Source organism: Lutra lutra, chromosome 6 (genome assembly GCF_902655055.1).
Source record: "Lutra lutra chromosome 6, mLutLut1.2, whole genome shotgun sequence".
In the NCBI taxonomy this organism is placed as follows: domain Eukaryota; kingdom Metazoa; phylum Chordata; class Mammalia; order Carnivora; family Mustelidae; genus Lutra; species Lutra lutra.
In genome coordinates this window covers 24,597,736-24,620,488 of record NC_062283.1, presented here as the reverse complement: position 1 = coordinate 24,620,488, position 22,753 = coordinate 24,597,736, and the positions used below count along the sequence as shown (strand labels likewise).

General features: G+C 44.9%; 2 protein-coding genes across 8 annotated transcripts; both read right to left on the bottom strand.

Moving 5' to 3' along the window:
- Positions 1-1,075: 1,075 nt before the first annotated feature.
- Positions 1,076-14,584, bottom strand: SERPINB9 (serpin family B member 9). 7 transcript variants are annotated; one of them, XM_047733756.1, is made up of 8 exons: positions 13,655-14,419; positions 11,431-11,608; positions 11,070-11,207; positions 10,593-10,710; positions 8,966-9,108; positions 6,851-7,006; positions 3,454-3,860; positions 1,076-1,930 (listed from the first exon to the last, which is right to left on the bottom strand). In XM_047733756.1, exons 1-7 carry the CDS (start codon positions 13,738-13,740, stop codon positions 3,456-3,458), a joined length of 1,224 nt encoding a protein of 407 aa, XP_047589712.1. In that variant the 5' UTR covers positions 13,741-14,419; the 3' UTR covers positions 1,076-1,930; positions 3,454-3,455. The 7 variants fall into 7 exon arrangements, with proteins under 7 accessions (XP_047589712.1, XP_047589713.1, XP_047589711.1 ...); XM_047733757.1 differs by lacking the exons at positions 1,076-1,930; positions 13,655-14,419 and adding an exon at positions 14,566-14,584 and having other exon boundaries at positions 2,752-3,860; XM_047733755.1 differs by lacking the exon at positions 1,076-1,930 and having other exon boundaries at positions 2,752-3,860; positions 13,655-14,418.
- Positions 14,585-16,577: 1,993 nt separating this feature from the next.
- On the bottom strand, positions 16,578-18,566 carry LOC125102472 (heterogeneous nuclear ribonucleoprotein K-like). Its single transcript, XM_047733754.1, has one exon. It carries the CDS (start codon positions 18,434-18,436, stop codon positions 17,045-17,047), a length of 1,392 nt encoding a protein of 463 aa, XP_047589710.1. The 5' UTR covers positions 18,437-18,566; the 3' UTR covers positions 16,578-17,044.
- Between the last annotated feature and the right edge of the window lie 4,187 nt (positions 18,567-22,753).

Here is a 22,753-nt window from a genome sequence, read left to right as displayed (position 1 = left end):
GCTTCGATGGGAAAGTATTTTTAAGAATTGAAAGCAGTGTCAAAATCACTAAGGAAAAACCTAGATTTGACCAAAAGAATAAAAAACCCCTGTTCATTAATAAAATACCATAACAAAATTTATGAAAAGTTTCTCAGCAGTAAAAGAAATACAACAGGCATATATTCTTGTATAATATATACTGTAAACATGTTTAATCTACACAAGTAAAACTTGTAAGTTGTTAAACTATGTGTCTGTGTGTATATATATATATTATGTATATGTGTGTGTGTATATATATATTTTTTTACTCAACATCATCTACCCATAAGACTGAATGTCCACCTACTGTGTACTTTAGTTTCTAACTCCTACATAATATCACAAAGTATGCCCACATATTCATTATCTATTCCCACTGAGAAGGACACTTAGATAGCTTCCAACTCATTGTCAACATAAATAAAGTTACCGTGAACACCCTCGTGACCGTGCTTCTGTGGGCCTGTGCTATGACATCACTGGGCCACACACCCAGAAATAAGCCTGCTGGAGCCCAGAGCAGACACCAATAGAGTTCACTGCCAGAATGCTTCCTACCTTGGCCAAATGTTCCTGTTCCCACAAGTGCTCCTAAATTTCCCTACTTCCTGGATGATGCTGCACAGTATCCAACTTTCTGACACCAATCTGATGGATGTGGAGCAGTAGCTCATGGTATTTCATTCGTATTTTTCTGATTATTAATTGACTATCTTATTCTCTTTGATTTGCAGGATTTCTTTGTATACCCTAGTGTTAATTCCTTACTGATTTTTTATAATATCTTCTTTCAGTCTGATCATGGTGTCCTTCATGGAATGGATTTGGTGTGTGTGTGTGTGTATATATATATATATATATACCCCAATTGTATAATTTTTCACCTTATCACTTGTTTAGATATTATCTTTTTAATCTACTATCAACATCCTTTTTCAATTCAAAAGCATTTAAAAAAATTAAGTTGGGGGGTGCCTGGGTGGTTCACTGGGTTAAGCTGCTGCCTTCGGCTCAGGTCATGATCTCAGGGTCCTGGGATCGAGCCCCACACCAGGCTCTCTGCTCAGCAGGGAGCCTGCTTCCTCCTCTCTCTCTGCCTGCCTCTCTGCCTGCTTGTGATCTCTCTCTGTCAAATAAATAAATAAAATCTTAAAAAAAAAAATTAAGTTGGACCCCATGTCATATCATATGTATCAGAACAGATTAACATTCTAAATATAAGAGCTAAAATCATAAACATCTTAGGAGAAAATAGTTGTAAAATTTCCTGACTTTGGATTTGGCAAAGGACTCTTACATGTGAAACCATCAGTCTGAGTAACAAAAGAAAAAATAGATAAACTGGATTAAAAATAGATAAAAATGGATAAAAAATAGATAAACTGGATGTCACTGAAATTAAAAACCTTTGTGGATCAGAGGGCACTACCAAGAAGGGGAAAATATAACTTACACAATGGGAAAAAATATACAAGACAACCCGATAAAAAAAATGGACAAAGGACTTGAGTAGACTTATCTCCAAAGGAGAGATTCAAATGGGCAGGAAGCACAGGAAAAGATGTTCAACACTACTAGTCATTAGGAAAATGCAAATAAATCATATAATGACATTTCGCTTCCCACCCCTAGAGCGGCCATAATAGTTTTAAAAAGAGGAGTGGAAAATAACAAGGGCTGACAAGGATGTGAAGAAATCGGACCCTCACACAACAGCTACCCAAATGAATACGTGTACATGCGCGTTTGTAGAAAGATTACTCATCAATAGCCAAAAGATGGAAACAAATCAAATGTCCATCAACGAATGAGTGGATGAACAAATCCTGGGTTACGGCTCTACGGTGAAATATTATTCAGTCATGGAAAGAGGTGAAGTACACGCCACAACATGAACAAACGTGTCCTGCCGAGGAAGCGCCAGAAACAAAAGGTATATAACTCACTGTTATGAAGTATCCAGAGTCGTTATATCTATAGAGGTAGGAAGCAGAATGGCAGTTCCCAGGAGTTGGATGGGAGAGAAGGGGGAGTAACTGCACAGGGTTTTCCTTTGGGGTGATGAACATTTTTTGGAACTAGATAAAGGTGGTGGTTGCACATTTTTAATATACTAAAGGCCACTGTTTTGTTCACTTTAAAGTGGTTAATTTTATGCTATGTGAATTTCACCTCAATAACAAATTCTTTAAGAAGACCCCAACAGGGCTACCCGGGTGGCTCAGACAGTTAAGCATCTACCCTTGGCTTTGGTCATGATCTCAGGGTCCTGGGATCGAGCCCCACTTTGGGCTCCTTGCTCAGTGGGGAGCCTGCTTCTCCCTCTCCCTCTGCCCTTCCCCACTGCTCGTGCTCTCGCTCTCTCACTCTCTCTGCTCTCTCTCTTCAAATGAATAAATAAAATCTTAAAAAAAAAGAGGCACCAATAATATCACTGATATCTAAACACTTCTTCAAAAATTACAGAGCTCATCTCTGATCAAATTACTTATCGCTGTATTGTACATGGCACATAGACATGTAAAATACAGTCCCAACCCCTGAGGAATTTAAGGTCTAGCTGGAGAACACAAATGATTAATAAATAAAGCAACGGCCGTAAAAGAACTGCCCTCCCTCAGTATGCACTGAGAGTTCAAAGATGCATATCTGCTTATGCAGAAAAGGAAAATATTCCTGGAGAAGATGCCATCAGAAATGAACTTTAAGAGATGCGCAGGATTTTTATTAGGGCTGGAGGTGGAGAAAACAGAAGTCGAGCAGGCAAGGGGATCCCTTCAAGGGAATCCCTTCAAGGGGATCACAGGATAAGTTTAAGGACATTACCTTGTCCAAGCTGGCTGTCATAGAAGCTACTCTGGCTACTCTGGTAGGAAAGACCAGGTGTCGAAGACATCATGACTCCGCCCCTTTGTCTCCAATGCCTGAGGTCCTTTTTGCCACCTGCTTGGTGATGCATGGAATGTCAACCGAAGATAAAATGTGCATTAAAGCAGCTTTCTAAAAAGCCCAGGCACCAGGCAGACTATAAAACAGTAGTTCTAGCTAGCAGCATGTATTACCACTGAAACAGGCTAAGGCAAGTCTGCCAACAGAATTTGAGGTACAAGGCAGAACAGTGTCACTAGAATGAATTACACATGGAATGAGGGGAGAATAAGTCTGGGGCCATCTAGGGAAACCTGACATTCGATCCTATGGGATTCGGAGGGTACTTTAAATACTACAGGGGATCATTAAGGTCTCTTGTCCCATGATCTTGACTAAGTAGGGCCGACGAGTGGTCAGGATGGGGACAGCTGGGTGTGGACAAGCATGGGACGGAGATGCAGGAGGAATCTGCCCTCCCCTTTGCACTGGGCTTCACGGGCCCATCTTCCCGGGGCTGTGGCGCAGGACAGGAGGACACAGAAAGAGGGAAATGCTCACCCTTACGGAGAGGAAAACCTGCCACAGAACAGAATAGTGTTGGCTGTGTTGTGCCTAATGAAGAAAAGGAAGGGGTGGTCGGCGCAGAACGTAGGGCCAGGGTCCATACAACATTCCACAGCCACGATGGCTGACGCGGCCGCGGCCTCCGAGCCTTCCTCATTCACCTCCACAAAACTCTTGTGTAGGAACTGGGACAGACACAGATCTTTCTCTCCTGACATGGCCGAGAAGTCAGCCGCGCCCTCCTGAAAGGCATCAACCATTCCCAATCCCCGGAGCACGGATGCCATGTCATAATCCTCTTCCAGCTGAAATCTCGGAAGGGAAACTTCCACCTCCGTGCTCTGCATCCGGTCTGGCTGGGTCCACGCTCTGAATTTCTCCAAAGTGAGACTTTTTTCCACCTGAAAGACCAGAATTAGACATTCAAACTCATACCTCTGTACATATGGACATGCACGTCCTCTCCGACATGGGTGGTGGCGGTCACACAGGACCACGGGCACCTTTCTGCGCCGGGAAATTTGTGAGATCTCAGACTTGTGATGTTCCAGCCACGGCTCCCCTGCCCAGCACGTGAGGCAGCGCAGAGGCACAGAGACAGGGCTGCGGCTCTTCTCAACCAACACTATCTGTGAGACATCGTTCATCCTGACAAGGCTCAATGCCCTGCTGACTTTCACTGTCTTTTTTTTCTTTTCTTTTAACTGTACTTATTTTTTTTTGTAGGTTATATATTCTATACTGTATTCTTTTTTTTTTAATTTTTTTATTTTTTCAGCATAACAGTATTCATTATTTTTACACCACACCCAGTGCTCCATGCAATCCGTGCCCTCTACAATACCCACCACCTGGTGCCCACAACCTCCCACCCCCCACCCCTTCAAAATTCTCAGATCGTTTTTCAGAGTCCATAGTCTCTCATGGTTCACCTCCCCTTCCAATTTCCCTCAACTCCCTTCTCCTCTCCATCTCCCCTTGTCCTCCATGCTATTTGTTATGCTCCACAAATAAGTGAAACCATATGATAATTGACTCTCTCTGCTTGACTTATTTCACTCAGCATCATCTCTTCCAGTCCCGTCCATGTTGCTACAAAACTTGGGTATTCATCCTTTCTTTTTTTTTTTTTTTTTTACAGCTTTATAAACATATATTTTTATCCCCCAGGGGTACAGGTCTGCGAATCGCCAGGTTTACACACTTCACAGCACTCACCATAGCACATACCCTCCCCAATATCCATAACCCCACCCCCCTCTCCCAACCCCCTCCCCCCATCAACCCTCAGTTTGTTTTGTGAGATTAAGAGTCACTTATGGTTTGTCTCCCTCCCAATCCCATCTTGTTTCATTTACTCTTCTCCTACCCCCTCGACCCCCCATGTTGCATCTCCTCTCCCTCATATCAGGGAGATCATATGATAGTTGTCTTTCTCCGATTGACTTATTTCACTAAGCATGATACCCTCTAGTTCCATCCACGTCGTCGCAAATGGCAAGATTTCATTTCTTTTGATGGCTGCATAGTATTCCATTGTGTATATATACCACTTCTTCTTTATCCATTCGTCTGTAGATGGACATCTAGGTTCTTTCCATAGTTTGGCTATTGTAGACATTGCTGCTATAAACATTCGGGTGCACGTGCCCCTTCGGATCACTACGTTTGTATCTTTAGGGTAAATACCCAGCAGTGCAATTGCAGGGTCATAGGGTAGTTCTATTTTCAACATTTTGAGGAACCTCCATGCTGTTTTCCAGAGTGGTTGCACCAGCTTGCATTCCCACCAACAGTGTAGGAGGGTTCCCCTTTCTCCGCATCCTCGCCAGCATCTGTCATTTCCTGACTTGTTAATTTTAGCCATTCTGACTGGTGTGAGGTGATATCTCATGGTGGTTTTGATTTGTATTTCCCTGATGCCGAGTGATATGGAGCACTTTTTCATGTGTCTGTTGGCCATCTGGATGTCTTCTTTGCAGAAATGTCTGTTCATGTCCTCTGCCCATTTCTTGACTGGATTATTTGTTCTTTGGGTGTTTGCTAAGTTCTTTATAGATTTTGGACACTAGCCCTTTATCTGATATGTCATTTGCAAATATCTTCTCCCATTCTGTCAGTTGTCTTTTGGTTTTGTTAACTGTTTCCTTTGCTGTGCAAAAGCTTTTGATCTTGATAAAATCCCAAAAGTTCATTTTTGCCCTTGCTTCCCTTGCCTTTGGTGATGTTCCTAGGAAGATGTTGCTGCGGCTGAGGTCGAAGAGGTTGCTGTTAACTGTACTTATTTTTGAAGATGAGGCATTGCTGGTAAGAAAAACTGGAAAACAAAGGGCTCTTGCCGGAGCTTTTTGCCAGAGGCACAATCCTGTGTACATTCTGAAGAAGAGCAGTCAGGTGGGAAGGACAGACAGAAGCCCATGCCTGCAGCTCTGCTCCCACAGGACCCTGAGGACAATGGGCACGTTATGTGTGCCCCTCAGCGCCTGGACCTAGAACCTGCTGGGCCATGGTTGACTCACACTGGGGATCCACGCTGAAAGGAAGCAGAGTGAGTTGGGAGTGCCGCTTGGGACTGTTTCTGGCTCTGCTCTCCTGAGTTTCAGGCTCTTGGTATTTAAAATATAATACAGTGGGGGGCGCCTGGGTGGCTCAGTGGGTTGAAGCCTCCCTCTGCCTTCGGCTCAGGTCATGATCCTGGGGTCCTGGGATCGAGCCCCGCATCTGGCTCTCTGCTCAGCAGGGAGCCTGCTTCCCCCTCTCTCCCTGCCTGCCTCTCTGCCTACTTGTGATCTCTGTCTGTCAAATAAATAAATAAAATCTTTAAAAATATATATATATAATACAGGGGCACCTGGGTGGCTCAGTCGGTTAAGCATCTGCCTTTGGCTCAGGTCAGGAGCCCAGGGTCCTGGGATTGAGCCCCACATCAGGCTCCCTGCTCAGTGGGGAGTCTACTTCTCCCTCTCCCTCCACCTCTGCCCCACCCAACTGCTCTTGTGTGCTCGCATTCTCTCTCTCTCTCAAATAAAATCTTTAAAAAGTAAATAAAATAATGCTAACAACAACGACTATGATAATAATAACGGATCACATTCATTCAGGCGGACTCGGACCACCCCCACTTTATCCTCATAATAACTCTCAGGCAGATGTTACCACCATTCCCATTTTTGAGGTGGGAAAACAGAGGTAAGGAATTTGGCGAGATCACATAGATAATAAGGGGAGAAGTGGGTCCTGCATGACAGTTTGGTTCCAGAGCTCGAGTGCCTAGATACTGTGCTCTGCAGCCTGGTTGCCCACATCACTGCCTTCAGAGGTAAACATTAACGCTAAAAGTGGAGAGTGGGTTCTAGCAGGAAGGGCGCAAAGGGCACCCCCGGATTCTCACCGAGCTTAGATCCACGTTCTCGTCCGGGAGCAGAACGATCATGCTCAACTCCTTACCCATGTAGGGGAGCTCCAGGACCTGGGTCTGCACCTCTTTAATATAGGCGAGCTTGAACATAGCCTCCTGAAACATCATCAGCACTGGCCTTTGTTCCTTCTGTTGGGAAGGAACAGATGAGTACGGAATTAAAAACAGGTTCTTGGAAGAGGCAACAGAATTTTCCAAAAGAGCTATAATCGACTCCAGGAGTGTTTCCAGCACCCATGATGGACACAATGTCCGTATGCTAGGTCTGACTCTTTCCCATCATCATTCTGAGCATCTCTGTCTGGTAAACAGATATGGCTCTAGCCTCAGCAAAAAAATGTTTTATTCAACAAAAAAACATGACACCCGGCATTTTCCACAGGAGGAAATTAGATTTTCTTCCTGTAAAATATGCCCAGCAAAGGAGCACTTGGGTGGCTCAGTCGTTAAGCATCTGCCTTTGGCTCAGGTCATGATCCCAGGGTCATGGGATCAAGCCCCACATTGGGCTCCCTGCTCATTGGGGATCCTGCTTCTCCCTCTCCCACTCCCCCTGCTTGTGTTCCCTCTCAAGTTGTCTCTCTCTATATCAAATAAATAAATAAATTGTTTTTAAATATGCCTGGCAAATATATCTAAGGAAACAATAGAATCAAATACAATGAAATAGAAAATCATTTCTCTTAAACTGGAAAAAAGTATTTACGGTAAAGAGGAAGAGATTGAAGAGTTTCACAGCAGTATGACTGGTGGTTTACGGAGAGAGCCCGTCAGGAAGCAGTCTGCCAGCAAGTAGAAAGATTTCTATTTCTCCTCCTGTATTTAAATCCAGTTGCCCCGGGGTGCCTGGGTGGCTCAGTGGGTTAAGCCGCTGCCTTCGGCTCAGGTCATGATCTCAGGGTCCTGGGATCGAGTCCCGCATCGGGCTCTCTGCTCAGCAGGGAGCCTGCTTCCCTCTCTCTCTCTCTGCCTGCCTCTCTGTCTACTTGTGATCTCTGTCAAATAAATAAATAAAATCTTTAAAAAAAAAATAATAAATCCAGTTGCCCCATCTTTGGAAATGATTTTTTAAAAATACACAGGAGGTATATGCACGCAGAAGTTAACTGCCATACTATACTCATTAAAGTTTTAAAACTTGATGTGGATCAGCTATTATAAAAATTAAAACAGTTTCTAAAATCATTGCTAGAAAAGTTCTTCCCCTCCCACTTTTGTAACTAGAGGGCTGGTTATGGAAAGTACACCTTACAGCCCCCTCCAAAAAAGGTTTTACCTGTACAGGACAAGTTTCCTAATTGCATTAAAATGCAATGTTTTTAGGGGCTTGGAGATTTGGCAAGCTATTTGAATGCCTGCCTGAACTGAAGTTATACTTTGATATTAAGACTAACATATTTTTCAGTTAGTTTTAACATATTAAAAACTTATAAATGATTATAAATGATTAACAATGATTAATTAAAAATAATTCAAGTCTATATTTATTTTAAATTTTCAGCTATCTGATTAAAGAAAATTCACCCTTCTCTCCACTCCCCTAACACAAACACATATCACACTTCCTTAGCACTTGTTTTTTTGCTTTCTGTTAAGCAACTTGGGCTTAGAGGAAATGTGAAGTTTCCAAAACTAGGTGGCAGTAATGAATGCAGCCAAAATTAGAGGCATTAGGAGCAGTAATAAAATGCAAAAAATCAGAGGCAGCAAATAATTTTTATTTCTCAGTGCTCTCCTCTTTAAAATTTCATTCAGAAATGTGCTTTCAAAATTATTTCTTTTTTTTTTTTTTTTTTTTTTTTAAAGATTTTATTTATTTATTTGACAGAGAGAGAGATCACAAGCAGGCAGAGAGGCAGGCAGAGAGAGAGGAGGAAGCAGGCTCCCTGCTGAGCAGAGAGCCCGATGCGGGGCTTGATCCCAGGACCCTGAGATCATGACCTGAGCCGAAGGCAGCAGCTTAACCCACTGAGCCACCCAGGCGCCCCTCAAAATTATTTCTAACCAATCATTTATGCCTTTACAAAGTTAACTTTTTCCAATCAATTTCTTCATGAAACTAGCACAATTTTCGAAAGCTTCTCTCACCTGGTTTATTTTAAAAGGCATTTCCCTTGTGTAGCTTTTGTTGAACTGTTCATCCCACCTTCCTTTGAAGTAGATGGCACTGACAAGAACCAGCCTGGTGTTTGCACTGACTGAGTTACCTGGCAGCACCTCTCGAATTTTACCTTCCAGGAAAAATAGAGAATATATTCAGTTGGTTTTCACAGAAGTGTGGTGCATAAATTGTGATAAGGCTTATTGGCAGATCCTTGGTTATTAATCAAGAACCCAACAGTCTTTTCGTTTCCAAGTTTGCTGAGTTTCGATTGATATGTACAGAAAGAAACAACACATACAAGTGGTTTTCATGGTCAGGTCACCAGCGCTGTGGGAACACCCACAAGGTCAATGATGGTGAAATGTTTCTAAATCACTCAAAGGAAAACACGACACGAGGTCGAGGTGGGATAACAAGGCAAGCAGGGATGAGCTGGGAGGGACTTGGGTTATTTCAAGTGCTAAAATGGAGTGTTTGGTTTGATGCATCAAAGGTACAACCAGTGCTAACATCCCACAACTACGCCCACATGTCAGAGGCAGCCAGAGGGGAAAGAGCTGAAAACGGGCAGCCCGGGTGCCTTAAGGAGCTTCTGAAAGCATGTGGAAGAGATTTCACTATTTGATCCTCTAAACAAAACACCAGACATTCCTGGAAAAGATGAGGTGCTTAAGTGAAAGATACTCCCTTCTTCCCTAGATGCCTTTCCAATGAACTAAGAGCATCTTTGGTCATTTGCTGCCTCCAGATGCCGTAAGTGGCAAATATTCCAAGAAGAAATGGTAGCAATAACTGCTAACTCTCTAAGGAAAGGCAACCTGTTGTTCTTTGTTGTCTGATGTATTGACAGAAATAGGAGTGTTCCTAGTGGTACTAAATGGAGTTGATGCAGAGGGCGCCCAATGGTTCAAACATCACTGAACGTGCGACCAAGATCAGAACGCGTCACTCTGTAAAACAGAAACGAATAAGGCTCAACGCCAAACAAAAGATGATTTCAGTCTGTAGAACTGATCAGTCCTGAGAGAGCGTCTGCGGTTGGCCTACCAAATCTAGGCTCATCAAACCTAAGTAAGGGAGTGTACGTAGAAGACATGAAAGCTGCAACAGAATTAAGAATAAGTAAACTTAATGGTCAGGGTAAAGGTGGTGGTAAGGGAGGTCCACAGAGAAGTTCGAAGCCCAAGTGTATGTCTCAGAGAAGATTTAACCAATAGCCTCCTTCCCATGGGGGTGATGAGTTCCCCCAACATGGAAACATTACAGGCTAAGTGAAAGTATATTTCAGTGTAAGTTATTAAACCAGAAACCTGGCTTATGAGTTTCTTTGGACATTTGTATCAGTCTTTCTGGTCCCAGGAGAATGGACTAAATTAAGTCTCTGTGATTGAAAACCCTGAGCATCTGATCAGAACCACTGTGAGTCCATCAAGGTCGAAATATGCCAAGAGGCCCAGCCCGTGAGCAGACTCTGACCATCTGAAACACTAGTGCGATCACAGCAGCAGGGAAAGCAAGGGGAAGAAGAGGGAGGGAAGGAGAACCAAGGGAAAGAGGGGAAGGCGGCGGGGGAGAAGGAAGAAGGAGGAGGTAATAACATATGATTCTGACCTTCAGTCTTTTGGGAGACCCAAGTGTTGATGTGTTCCCTGGACTGTTCTGCAGCATTGGCAAAGGGAAGCTGCTCCAGCTCGGCATCGTAGAACCGAAGACAGGATTCCTTAAAGGTCTTTGGAGAGAAAAGCGTTCAGTATGGCTATCTTCCTAAAAAAAAGTTTAACTTCCAAGAAAACTGGAATCTTACATACATTTTATTAAAATGAGTATACATCTCTTAAAAATGGTCATATCTTAGTCTACTAAGTACTAAAATATCAGAGTTTATAAATAGGTAAGTACTAAGCCATGAATAACCAGAAATAGCTAAATGAATTTGAGAAGTAATTCAATTTTAAATAACTCAAGGCATAGTTATGGAATTATGATTTCTTTTAAAAAATGTTTACCATCATTTTCAGCTCTCCCAGGTCTTGCTTTCTGACTCCATATTTTGACTGCAACTTTAATTCTTCTGCTGACTCAACTTACCGAGAGGAATTCGCAAGTCTTTTCTCCAAAGAGCCTGTTGGCTATTCTGAGCAAGTACTGGGTGCCACATTTGTTCACTTCAGCAAGAAGTGACTGGAAATTCTGGTGAATGTCCTTCTCTGTGCTTAATGAAAGCACCTGTTGAGAAAAATAATCTCAGTGAAGGAGACTCCCAGCCTTCTCCTTTTGTCTTGGTCCCCAAGCAGCCCCACTGGACAGAAATAAGCACAGGTGTGTGTACACACTGGGCTCCCCTCCCATCCAGCTTTATGGCTGTTCTGGAGCCTGAGGTACGAGGCTGGGTGATGGACCCTAACAACGGAAAAGGCAGTCCCACCTGCTGGGTGAAAAGCAGGCTTACCTGGGCCATCTGGGCAGCAGTGTTTCCTTTTGCCCCCAGGAAGACCATGGCGAGGGCAGAGGAGATGCTCACAGGAGAATAAAACACATTGTGTGAAGGGTTGTCTTGACATAGTATCTTTAAAAGCTGGATGGCAAAGGTGCCATTTGCTTCAGAAAGAGCATCCATTATGTGGGGTCTGGAACCAGAGCATAAAGAGAAAGGCTGCTTCAACACACACCCTCCACATATTATAACCGCACATGTGGCAATTTTGGAATTGTACTTTTTTAAAATAATAAAGCTCATAATTTTTTAAAAAGATTTTATTTATTTATTTGACAGACAGAGATCACAAGTAGGCAGAGAGGCAGGCAGAGAGAGAGAGGAGGAAGCAGGCTCCCTGCTGAGCAGAGAGCCCGATGTGGGGCTCGATCCCAGGACCCCAGGATCATGACCTGAGCTGAAGGCAGAGGCTTTAACCCACTGAGCCACCCAGGCGCCCCAAAAGCTCATAAATATTTTAAGTTGAGGAAAACACATTTCCTGTTGCTCTCTCCAAAAAGTAAGTCCAAATTTTAAGATAATTAGCTAAGCGTCGCACTGGCAGAAGATCAAACTGGCTTGAGAGCCTTGGGGGAAATGAAAAGCACTGGTTCCCGGGCACAGACATACAGCACTCAGCCTCCAGAGACCAGGGAAACCCAGTTTTCTCCATAATACTCTCTTCTTCCATACATTTATGGAGAGAACTCCTGAGAGTTTCAGTTACACCACAGATCACAGTCTCTCCATCTATTAGCTGATTCTTGAGAAATGTCTGAGATGCTGCTAAGTGAAGAGAGAGACTACAGCTGGGTATGAAATTGGCTGTGAGGCCAGGACCTTTCATCTACAAGGACTGGTCAGCTGCCAAGGGACAGCCAATGTGCTCTCCTGCTGAGCCGCCCTCACCAGCACCCCCATGGCCAGTTAACTCCAGATATCCCATGACCCAACTCAGAGTGCCCCACCATTGCTAGCTAGCAGCTAGGCATCACGTGACCCTCGGACCTCAGAACTAAACATGAAGACACTGCATGTTTTTGTTCCACAATTCTTTTGCTAACTCAGAAACACGGATTTGGGAGTTTTACTCCTTAGTCTCAGAAAAAGCCACTATAGTGAAAGCCCAGAACCGGGGAACACCAGAATGGAGAGGTCAGGAGGAACAGAGAAGGGCCCAAGAAAGAGCAAAACCACTGAGAATGGGCCAAGAATCTGCGTAGCTACAGAGGTCAGAAGCATAAATGTGACTAGGCAGGTCTGCTGACCACACACCGCTCCCACCCCCCAGGCCACACTTCTCTAGGGAATTAACTGAGGGTGGAGAAGAGACCCTCACACTTGCAAATGCTGGTCTCACACCCTGGGACACCTCCCAGACTTCTCCTCTCCCACCCTCATCCCCTCACACCCATCACCAAGGCTTGCCTTCTGCTGTCTACGTGGCTCTTGAACCCCTCTATTTCTCTAGAGCCTGCACCGAGTGTAGACCACCTGCTCCCTTTCCCCAATGCCGCCTCAGAACAGAGCCACCTTCCTCCCCTTCCCCCGCCCCCACATACTCCATTCCGATAGAAAAGCAGAGCCTTTCAACCCTCTTAAACCTCAGGGCCCTTACAATAAGCTAAGATCACTTCGTTTACATGGCTTACCCTCCACCTGCCCACCTCTGGCTCCAGCCTCCGCCTCTACCCACCCTGACCGCCTTTCATTCCCTCCAAGTCACCCTGGGCCTTTGAAAGCACTGTTTATCCAGTACTCCCTACGCTGATGAATGGCACTCAAGCCTCCTCTGCACTAGAACACTCTGGAGTCTAGAGACTTCCCAAGGCCTGCCCTAGACAGGGATCCCTTCGCCCGACCCCCGACCCCCTTCCTCCCCCCGCGAATTACTGCTTGGCCCACTGTGGTCCCCTGGACTGGAAGCTTTGCGGGGCGAGGGCCTACAAGAGCGCTCGGGAAACGGGAAGTTCTCTAAGAATTTGTGTGGAATGCCTGAAAGGATTAGGGTGGCTGAGAAGGGCGCTTGGATTTGCCGCGCACACTGGGGATTTTAGCTGGAAAGAGGAGAGGTAGGGAGACGTCATTGCGCAGATCCCGAGGAGAGAGAAGGGGTGGGGAAAAAGGGCGGGTGGAAATGTGGCTGCGGGGCTGCGGGGCGACGGGGAAGAGGCGTGGGAAGAGCGGAGAGAAGACCTTCGCGGAGGGCCAGCGGCTGGGGCTAGCGGGGATCGGGAGGCACCAGCAGGGCCCAGCCGCGGCGACGCCGCCGAGCAACTGCGCCATCGTGCAACTGCGCCACCGGACCCACCGAGCAATGCGCCACCGAGCAGCTGCGCCATCGAGCGCCGGTCTCTGTCTGCGTCAGCAGGGAGAGGGCCGGGTCGGCTCGGTTTCGCACCCGTCCTGGCGTCCAGTCTCCCGGCCGGAGCGCGGGGGTGCTGCCGGTCCGCCGTCCCCGCCCGGCCCCAGAACGCCCCACTTGCCGCCTTCAGCACCGCGCCGCTCCTCCCGCCGCCGCCCTCCCGGCCGGATCCCAAGCCGACCTCTACAGCCGCGCCGCAGGTCTCCGCTCGGTGACTGGTACCCGCAGGCCTCTGCCGGCCCCCAGGGCCCGAGACCACCTCTCGGCTTCCGCCTCTGCTGGGGCGGCGCGGGGGCGGCGCAGGGGCGGGGGGCGGCGCTCGGCAAACCCCTAGGCGCTCCCTGGCCCCGCCGCGCGAGGGGGACCCTGCAACTGAAAGGGCTGGAGGCGCCCGCGGTCCGCCAGAGGCCTCCGAAACCGATTCAGAAAGCAAAGGCTTTCAAACTGCGGGTGATCCGGCTATGGCCGCTGCGCTGGCGATCAGGGAGGAAAAAACCGGGGATGGGGGCAGAGGCAGGACGCGAAGAACGCAGAAGTCCTGGCTTTTCTACTCTCAGACTCCCATGTTAGAGTAGGAAGGGCTGTGAGTCTAAATTAGGGGGAGGCAAGCCAGGCAACTAACTGTAATTACCGAGGCACATAGTCTTAACGGGCTAACCCCTGAACTCACCTGACCCTGCCTCCCTTTAAAAGAAAAAAATATTAGCAGCTTTATGGAAATACGCTTAATGCACCATAATATTCACCCTTTAAAAGTATACATTTCAGGGACATCTGGGTGGCTCAGTCGGTTAAGTGTCTGCCTTCCTTGCGCTCAGGTCATGATCTCAGGGTCTTGGGATGCAGCCCCCAGTCAGGCTCTCCTCTTCTCGATCTCCTTCTGCTCCTCACCCACGCTAATGCTCTCTCTCTCTAGGTCTGCTCTCTCTCTCTCTGAAAAACAAAAACAAAAACACCTTAAAATACGCTTGTTTTAAAAGAAAAAGTATACAATTAGTTGTATACTAATACTAGATAGTTGTACAACTATCACCACCACCTAACTTCAGAACATTGTATCACCTAAAAAAGAAACACCGTTCCCATTAGCGATTATTATCTATTCCCTCCTCCTCCAGCCCCTGGCAACCATTAATCCATTCTGCCTAGGTTTGCCTATTGTGGGCATTTCCCGTAGGTAGATTCATATATGATACAGTCTTTTGTGACTCCCCTCTTTCACTTAGCATGGTGTTCTCAACGTTGATCTTTGGTGGTTCAAGGTAACAACTACCTGTCTTTCATTTCTTCTTGAGACTGATAATGTAATAATATTGAGTGCATACACGTATATATCCATTTTGATTATTCATTCATCAGTTGGTAGACATTTGGTTTGTTGCCCCCTTGTCTGTTATGAATAATGCTACTATGAACATTCACAAAGAAGTTTTGTGTAGACATATATTTTCGTTTCTCTTGAGTCTCTACCTGGAGTGGAATTGTTAAATCATATAATAAGTCTATGTTTAACCGTTGGAGGAAATGTCAAAATATTTTTCAAAGCAGCAGCACAATTTTACCATCATCATTGTATGTGGGTTTCAGTTTCTATCTTTTTTAATTTTAGCCGTCAGAGTGGGTGTGAAGTGCTATCTCATTATGGCTTGTAGTTATATATTTCCCTGATGTCTAATTATGTTGAGCATCTTCTTTTTTTTTTTTTTTTTTTTTTTTTGTCATGTATTTACTGGCTCTTTGTCAGAGAAAAATCAATTCAAATACTTTGCTCATTTTCTTTTTTCTCTTTTTAAAGATTTAATTTATTTATTTGACAGACAAGTAGGCATCTGAACTTCTCAGATGTCAGTGCTTTTTCCATGTGGAAAAGCAGAGTTAAATCATAAAATCCACATGACAACATCATGGGCCCATGTACACACTTATTATCCCCCACCTGTCTCCCAGCCCCACAGCCCCTGTGCAACTAGGTGGTAGGTTCTGGCCCAAGACAATGCACACTTTTCTTCTTATAAAACACCAAGACTCTTCTGAAATTGGCATGTTTTCCCTATCCAAGGGACACAATAGTAAAACAGCTAGAAAACAACTAAGACCAGCAGAGGTTTTCTTCTTCTCCTTCTCCTCCTCCTCCTCTTTCTCTTCCTCCTCCTCCTTCTTCTTCTTCTTTTTAAAGATTTATTTATTTATTTGTGGGGGGGGGGCAAAAGAGCACAAGCAGGAGTGGCAAGGAGGAGAGAATCTCAAGCAGACTCCCCACTGGACATGAGGCTCGATCTCTTAAACCTGAGATCATGACCTGAACCAAAAGACACTTTTGACACAAAAGAGACAAAAGACCAAAAGAACCTATAGACACTTCATCAACCGAGCCACCCAGGGACCCCAAGCAGCAAAATTCCTGTTTGCTCTCACATACCAAGCTAACTGCCTGCCCTGGAATTAGCATCTGGTCCCCCAAGAGCTGTCACTCATTCTGTGTGTCCACAGGGAAGGAAGGAAGAACAGAGAGGAGACCTCCATTTGCATCTGTTCCTCCCCTGTGAGGGCTTCTCTTCAATGACAACTCATGGAACACCAGCTCTAGTCCCAGTCTCTCCTCATTTTCTCCAAGTATCCATGACAGGTCTCATCCATGGCCGCACAAAGGAAGCACATTCTGGTCCTAGGAGAGATGGCGGGAAATCAGGCAGGCCCCCTCAGCATCCTGGGCAGGGGGGAGCTGGAAGCAGCTCCTACCTGTGGCAAGAGGCCATTCTTTTTTTTTTTTTTTAGGTTCACTAAATTTATTTTAAAAATCATAAAACGTTTCTTACAAAAGAGCATTACATTCTGCACACTGCTCTGAATAGATGCCAGGGACAAATGGACTATTGTTACTTTTCCTCCCTGTCCCACCCCCCCCCCCCAAAATGTTACAGTGACCACAAAGCAAAGTGTTCACAATAATTACATGGGGGGAATTTTTTCTTTTAAACCACCAACAATGAACAAAAATTAAAATTCACTCACTCTGCTGCTGTTTCAAAATTTCAATGTTAGTTTTTGCACGCCCTTCCCCCCCCCACCCTGTTTTTAAGGAACTAAAACATTACATCTGGTGAACAGCAAAGATTTCACTACACCTCAAATGCAGAACACCTATGAAGCAGAGGAATGTTGGCTTTTTAAACAGAAGCAGATAAAAAAAAAAAGATGCAGGACTCCTTCAGTTCTTCACTAGTCTTAGAAAAACTTTCCAGAATACTGCTTCACACTGTTCTGCAGCAAATACTGTGCATTCTGTATCTGGTCCTGTGTTCCTGTAATGGTAATGATCCGATCTTCAGACCCTTCTAGAGGTTCGTCAATTTTGATCGAAGCTCCTGACTCATGACGGATTTGTTTAATCCGCTGACCACCTTTGCCAATAATAGATCCAGCCAAATCTTTGGGAATAGTTACTTGTGTAGTAATAATAGGTCCACCAAGATCACCATATGAGCCACGACCCCCTGCATAGGAATAATCATATCCGGAGCCACCCTGTGGTTCATAAGCCATCTGCCATTCTGATGGGCTCCATGTATCTATTGCAGAGTCCCAAGTCTCGTCGGCACTGAAACCAACCATGCCATCGTAGCGGTCTCCAGGTCTTCCTCTTCTGTCATAGGCCATTAGATCTCCTCCTCTAGGTGGTGATGGTGGAGGAAGAGGAAGATTCCGAGCTCTGCTACCACCCCGGCCACCTCGTCCAGGAGGAGGAGGTGGAGGTCCCCGACGAGGGCTCATATCATCATAATCTCTTCTAGATGGAGGCATAGGACGCCCACCCCGGCCAGGAGGCATTCTGTCAAAACCACCTCTTCCCCGCATGGGAAATCCCACAGGGCGCCCACGGCGGTCATCAAACATCATTGTAAAACCACCATAATCGTAGGTTTCATCGTAAAAATTGGGATCATAAGGCTGTGCACGTCCTTTGATGGGAGACTCTGATATAAGATCAAGGATGATCTTGATGCACTCTACAACCCTATCAGGTTTTCCTCCAATAAGCACGACTCTGTCAGTAGAATGAGGACAGCATTCCTGGAAAAGCTTGATTGTTGTCTGTGTGTTCTCTCGAAGTTCTTTGATTTTAGCACCTTTGACCCCAATAATTCCTCCTGCCAGACTCTGATGAATCAGCAGTCTCAACTCGCAGTCAAAGTCACTTCCTTTATAGTGCTGGTAATTTAAGCATTCCACAGCATCAGATTCAAGCGGGAGCTGGCTGGTTGCAGTGGGTGATGGCAACTGCAGGCCCTCTTCCAAGGTAGGGATGATTTTCTTCAGAATTTCTCCAATTGTTTCAATATCAGCACTGATACTCAATATGCGCTCGGGGCCACTGCTGTCTGGGACTGAAACACTGGCATTGTAGTCTGTACGGAGAGCCTTAATATTCTTGCCTCCTTTTCCAATCACTGCCCCAGCATTCTTGCTCTGAAGCAAAATGCGTAATTCAACCATCTCATCAGTGTTTCTAGATCTTTTAAAAGCTTGTTCCTCTTCCATATCTTCTGCAGGGTGTTTACCAAATTCACCATTGGTTTCGGTGTTGGGGAAGGTTTCCTCTGGCTGTTCAGTTTCCATTTTCTTATATTAAATGGACACACCAATCAGGTATTATATATCCTTGCAGAGCAGAACTGAAGTTCTGGGCGGGACCAATTGACACCCTAGTGCTGCAGTAGCCAGGGATCAGCAACAGCCGAATAACAGGAGTGGAAAAGCCGAAGCGCAAGAGGCCATTCTTAAACCTCCAAGAACTTTGCAAGCCAGTTGTCAAACTCTTGGTAATAGAAGTCAGCCATGGTGAGAGTGTTTACTCCACAGGGACCAGCAAACACTATTATTCAGGGCTTCCTCCTTCCCTCACCCCAAAACATACACACCACCTCTGGGTGTGCCTAGCCAGTCTGCTAGCAACATTGATCCTGTATCTCCTACCTACGAGTTTACTTCGCCCTCCTGGACTCCCTTCCTTCCTAGCAGAAAAAAAGATGTAAGGTAAGTTCCTCACCTGTGCTTAAGATTCTTGCTACTCAAAGTGTGGTCCACGGACCAGCAGCATCTGTACTACATGCAGTCTTGTTAGAAATAAGAACAGGAAGGCGACACCCAGACCTACTGAACAGAGACGGCATCTAAGCAAGACTGCTAAGGCAGCCATAACAAAGGAGCCCAGATCCAGTGGCTTAAACAACAGAAATCTATTTACTCGTGATTCTGGAAGCTTGAAATCCAAGATCAAGGTGTCAACAGATTTGGTTTCTTCTGAGGCCTCTCTCCTTGGCTTGTGGATGGCTATCTCCTTTCTGCGTCTTCACATGGCTCTTCCTCTGTATCTATCTGTGTCCAAGTGTCCTCCTCTTAAAAGGACATCAGTCATGCCAGGTGAAGGCCCACCCTAATGATCTCCTTTTTACTTTTACCACTTCTTTAAAGACCCCGTCTCTAAGTACGGTCACATTCTGAGCACAGGGGTAAGGAGTTCGATATATGAATTTTTGGGAAAAACAACTCAGCCTATAACAATTTGTGTCCATGGGGGAGGGGAGAGGGCAAGAGGGAATCCTCAGGCAGGACCTTCACTGAGCGCAGAGCATGACATGGGGCTCATTCTGGGACTCTGAGATTTTTTTAAAAAATTTTTTTATTTTTATTCATTTGACAGAGAGAGAGATAGAGATCACAAGTAGGCAGAGAGGCAGGCAGAGAGAGAGGGAAGCAGGCTCACCGCTGAGTAGAGAGCCCGATGCGGGGCTCGATCCCAGGACCCTGAGATCATGACCTGAGCCGAAGGCAGAGGCTTAACCCACTAAGCCACCCAGGTGCCCCTGAGATTTTTTTTTTTTAATGTTATTTATTTATTTGACAGAGAGAGATCACAAGCAGGCAGAGAGGCAGGCAGAGAGAGAGAGGGAGAAGCAGTGCAATCTCCCTTTTAATTTCTTTTTAATTTTATTTATTTATAAAAATGAACATCAATTAATCGGATGTTTCCTAGAATGACCAGGACTTATTCATGAAGACCCAACCAGCAGAAGGACCCACAATCATCCCCAAGGAGACTGAAGCTCAGAGCAGGCAACCTCCTTGGGGCAGCACCATGTATTTTTGACTTACAGAAGAATGCTTGGCACAGCTAACCAGTGGGATGGTCAGAATCACTCCATCAGTTCATGAATCTTACCATAACATCACCCTATATATTGCATGGTAGTTGGTTTTGTTTCACTTACTGCATTAAGGAAGGCTTTTTCTGGACTTAGGAATTTGGTAGAGGTTACCCAGATTAAAGTCTCAGTTTGACAATAAGATTTTTGTTTAGAAAGACTATTTTGTCGGTAGTGTGATCCTGGTTGTGGGGGCTCTGTGTGCATTTTAGGATGTCTGGCAGCATTCATGGCCTCTACCCACTAGGTACAGGAGCACTTCCCCCTTTATGTCAATCCAAGTGACTCCAGATGTTGCCATGGCTCTTCCGAGGGGACACCATTGCCCCAGCTGAAAACCTGTGTAGCAAATGTATTCCTATCAGAAAAGTATGATAACAGGGAGCAGAAAGAAAAGAAAAAGATAGGTCTTTGGGATTGAATCTAACATGGCCTCAGGGAACATGAGAAAGAGCAGATATAAAAACGAAAATGTCTCACTAGCAATTTTACAGAAGTTCTCCAGACCAGATTGTGATTAAATGTCAGGTCAGAATGGAAACTAACGTTGTTCCTGTATCTCCCTCCCCAACCCGAAGTCTTCCTCCTCCAGTAAATGGGAAGAAGGAACCTTAGGGTGACCGCACTGAGGTTCACTGCTGCACTGTGGGGAGTATTCATATAACCCCGATATTACATGCAAAATGTCTGCATATAACAATGCTCTGGGACACTTTCGCCAGATCGTCGTAGAAACCCAAAACACAAAGAAGCTAAGGACTACTTCCCCAAAGCATTACCCACTACTGCATTTGTACAGAAGGTCACACATAACCCACTAGATTATGTGTTTGGGGAAGATTATGTGTTCCCTCTAAACAACTCCAGAAGACATAAGTTCTCTCATTTGTGTTGTATTTGTCACCATACATAACCACACTCTAAAAACGACCCATTTGCAAAAGTTCATTTAGATTAACTGCCTTTCAATTTTAAATGTTTTTTTTTAATTTTTATTTATTTTTAAAATTTCTTTTCAGTGTTCCAGAATTCATTGTTTATGCGCCACACCCAGTGCCCCATGCAATACATGCTCTTCATAATACCCACCACCAGGCTCACCCGATCTCCCGCCCCTCACCCCTCTAAAACCCTCAGATTGTTTTTCAGAGTTCATGGTCTCTTATGGTTCGTCTCCCGCTCCAATTTCCCCCAACTCCCTTCTCCTCTCCATCTCCCCATGTCCTCCGTGTTATTTCTTATGCTCCACAAATAAGCGAAACCATATGATACTTGACTCTCTCTGCTTGACTTATTTCACTCTGCATAATCTCTTCCAGTCCTGTCCATGTTGATACAAAAGTTGGGTATTCATCCTTTCTGATGGAGCATAATACTCCATAGTGTATATGGACCACATCTTCCTTATCCATTCGTCCATTGAAGGGCATCTTGGTTCTTTCTACAGTTTGGTGACCGTGGCCATTGCTGCTATGAACATTGGGGTACAGATGGTCCTTCTTTTTACTCCATCTCTATCTTTGGGGTAAATACCCAGTAGTGCAATTGCAGGGTCATAGGGAAGCTCTATTTTTAATTTCTTAAGGAATCTCCACACTGTTTTCCAAAGTGGCTGCACCAACTTGCATTCCCACCAACAGCATAAGAGGGTTCCTTTTTCTCCATCCTCTCCAACACCTGTTGTTTACTGTCTTGTTAATTTTGGCCATTCTAACTGGTGTAAGGTGGTATCTCAATGTGGTTTTGATTTGAATCTCCCTGATGGCTAGTGATGATGAACATTTTTTTACGTGTCTGTTAGCCATTTGTATGTCTTCATTGGAGAAATGTTTGTTCATGTCTTCTGCCCATTTTTTGACATTATTTTTTGTTTTGTGTGTGTTGAGTTTGAGGAGTTCTTTATAGATCCTGGATATCAGCTCTTTGTCTGTATTGTCATTTGCGAATATATGTTTTTAACACAAGTTTAAAATAAAATAAAACAAAATGAAATCCTTTGCCTTTTTGTGAACTAGAGTTATAGTTTTATCTTATTTATCAAAGATGTAATTTTGCTATAATATACTGATACTTTTGTCTGGATAAAATAATCACTTGATTTCCCCCCATGAACACTGTCAGAGATTCTCTATTCTACACACTGACTTTTCTACCCATGTCTGCCCTTTCTCCATTACCATGGTGCCCCTCCTACTATCAATGAGCCGTACTGGTTTTCCTCAACTGGTGTGAAGATGTGAAAAGATCAGCTGTTGGAATCACAGAAAAAAAGCGTGGCTTTGTTCTTTCTTTGTAACAAGCATGCGCACCTGGGACATCTGGGCAGCAGTGTTTCCTTTTGCTGCTATGAAGACTGTAGCCAGGGCAAAAGAGATGCTCAGGGCCAAGGAAAACACATGTCCTGAGTTCTCCTTTTTCTCCCACATTCTTTTTTTTAAATTTCTTTTCATTTAAATTCAATTAATGAATAGTGTATTATTAGTTTCAGAGGCTGAGTTCAGTGATTCATCAGTTGCATATAACAACAGTGCTCATTCCATCAAGTGTCCTCCTTAATGCCCATCACCCAGTTACCCCATCGCCCCACCCACCTCCCCTCCAGCAATCCTCAGTTTGTTTCCTAGAGTTAAGGGTCTCTTATGATTTGTCTCCCTCTCTGATTTTTTCTTATTTTCTTTTTCCCTTCCTTCCCTTATGACCCTCTGTTTTGTTTCTTAAATTCCACATATGA

Excerpts from the sequence above, each read along its gene's own strand:
- SERPINB9 (XM_047733756.1), bottom strand. The coding sequence starts at position 13,740 with ATGGCGCAGTTGCTCGGCGGCGTCGCCGCGGCTGGGCCCTGCTGGTGC. Across the intron at positions 9,109-10,592 it reads GGTCTCCCAAAAGACTGAAG|GTAAAATTCGAGAGGTGCTG; the intron begins GTCAGAATCATA and ends TTTTCCTGGAAG. Across the intron at positions 3,861-6,850 it reads AGAACGTGGATCTAAGCTCG|GTGGAAAAAAGTCTCACTTT; the intron begins GTGAGAATCCGG and ends CTGGTCTTTCAG.
- LOC125102472 (XM_047733754.1), bottom strand. The coding sequence starts at position 18,436 with ATGGAAACTGAACAGCCAGAGGAAACCTTCCCCAACACCGAAACCAAT.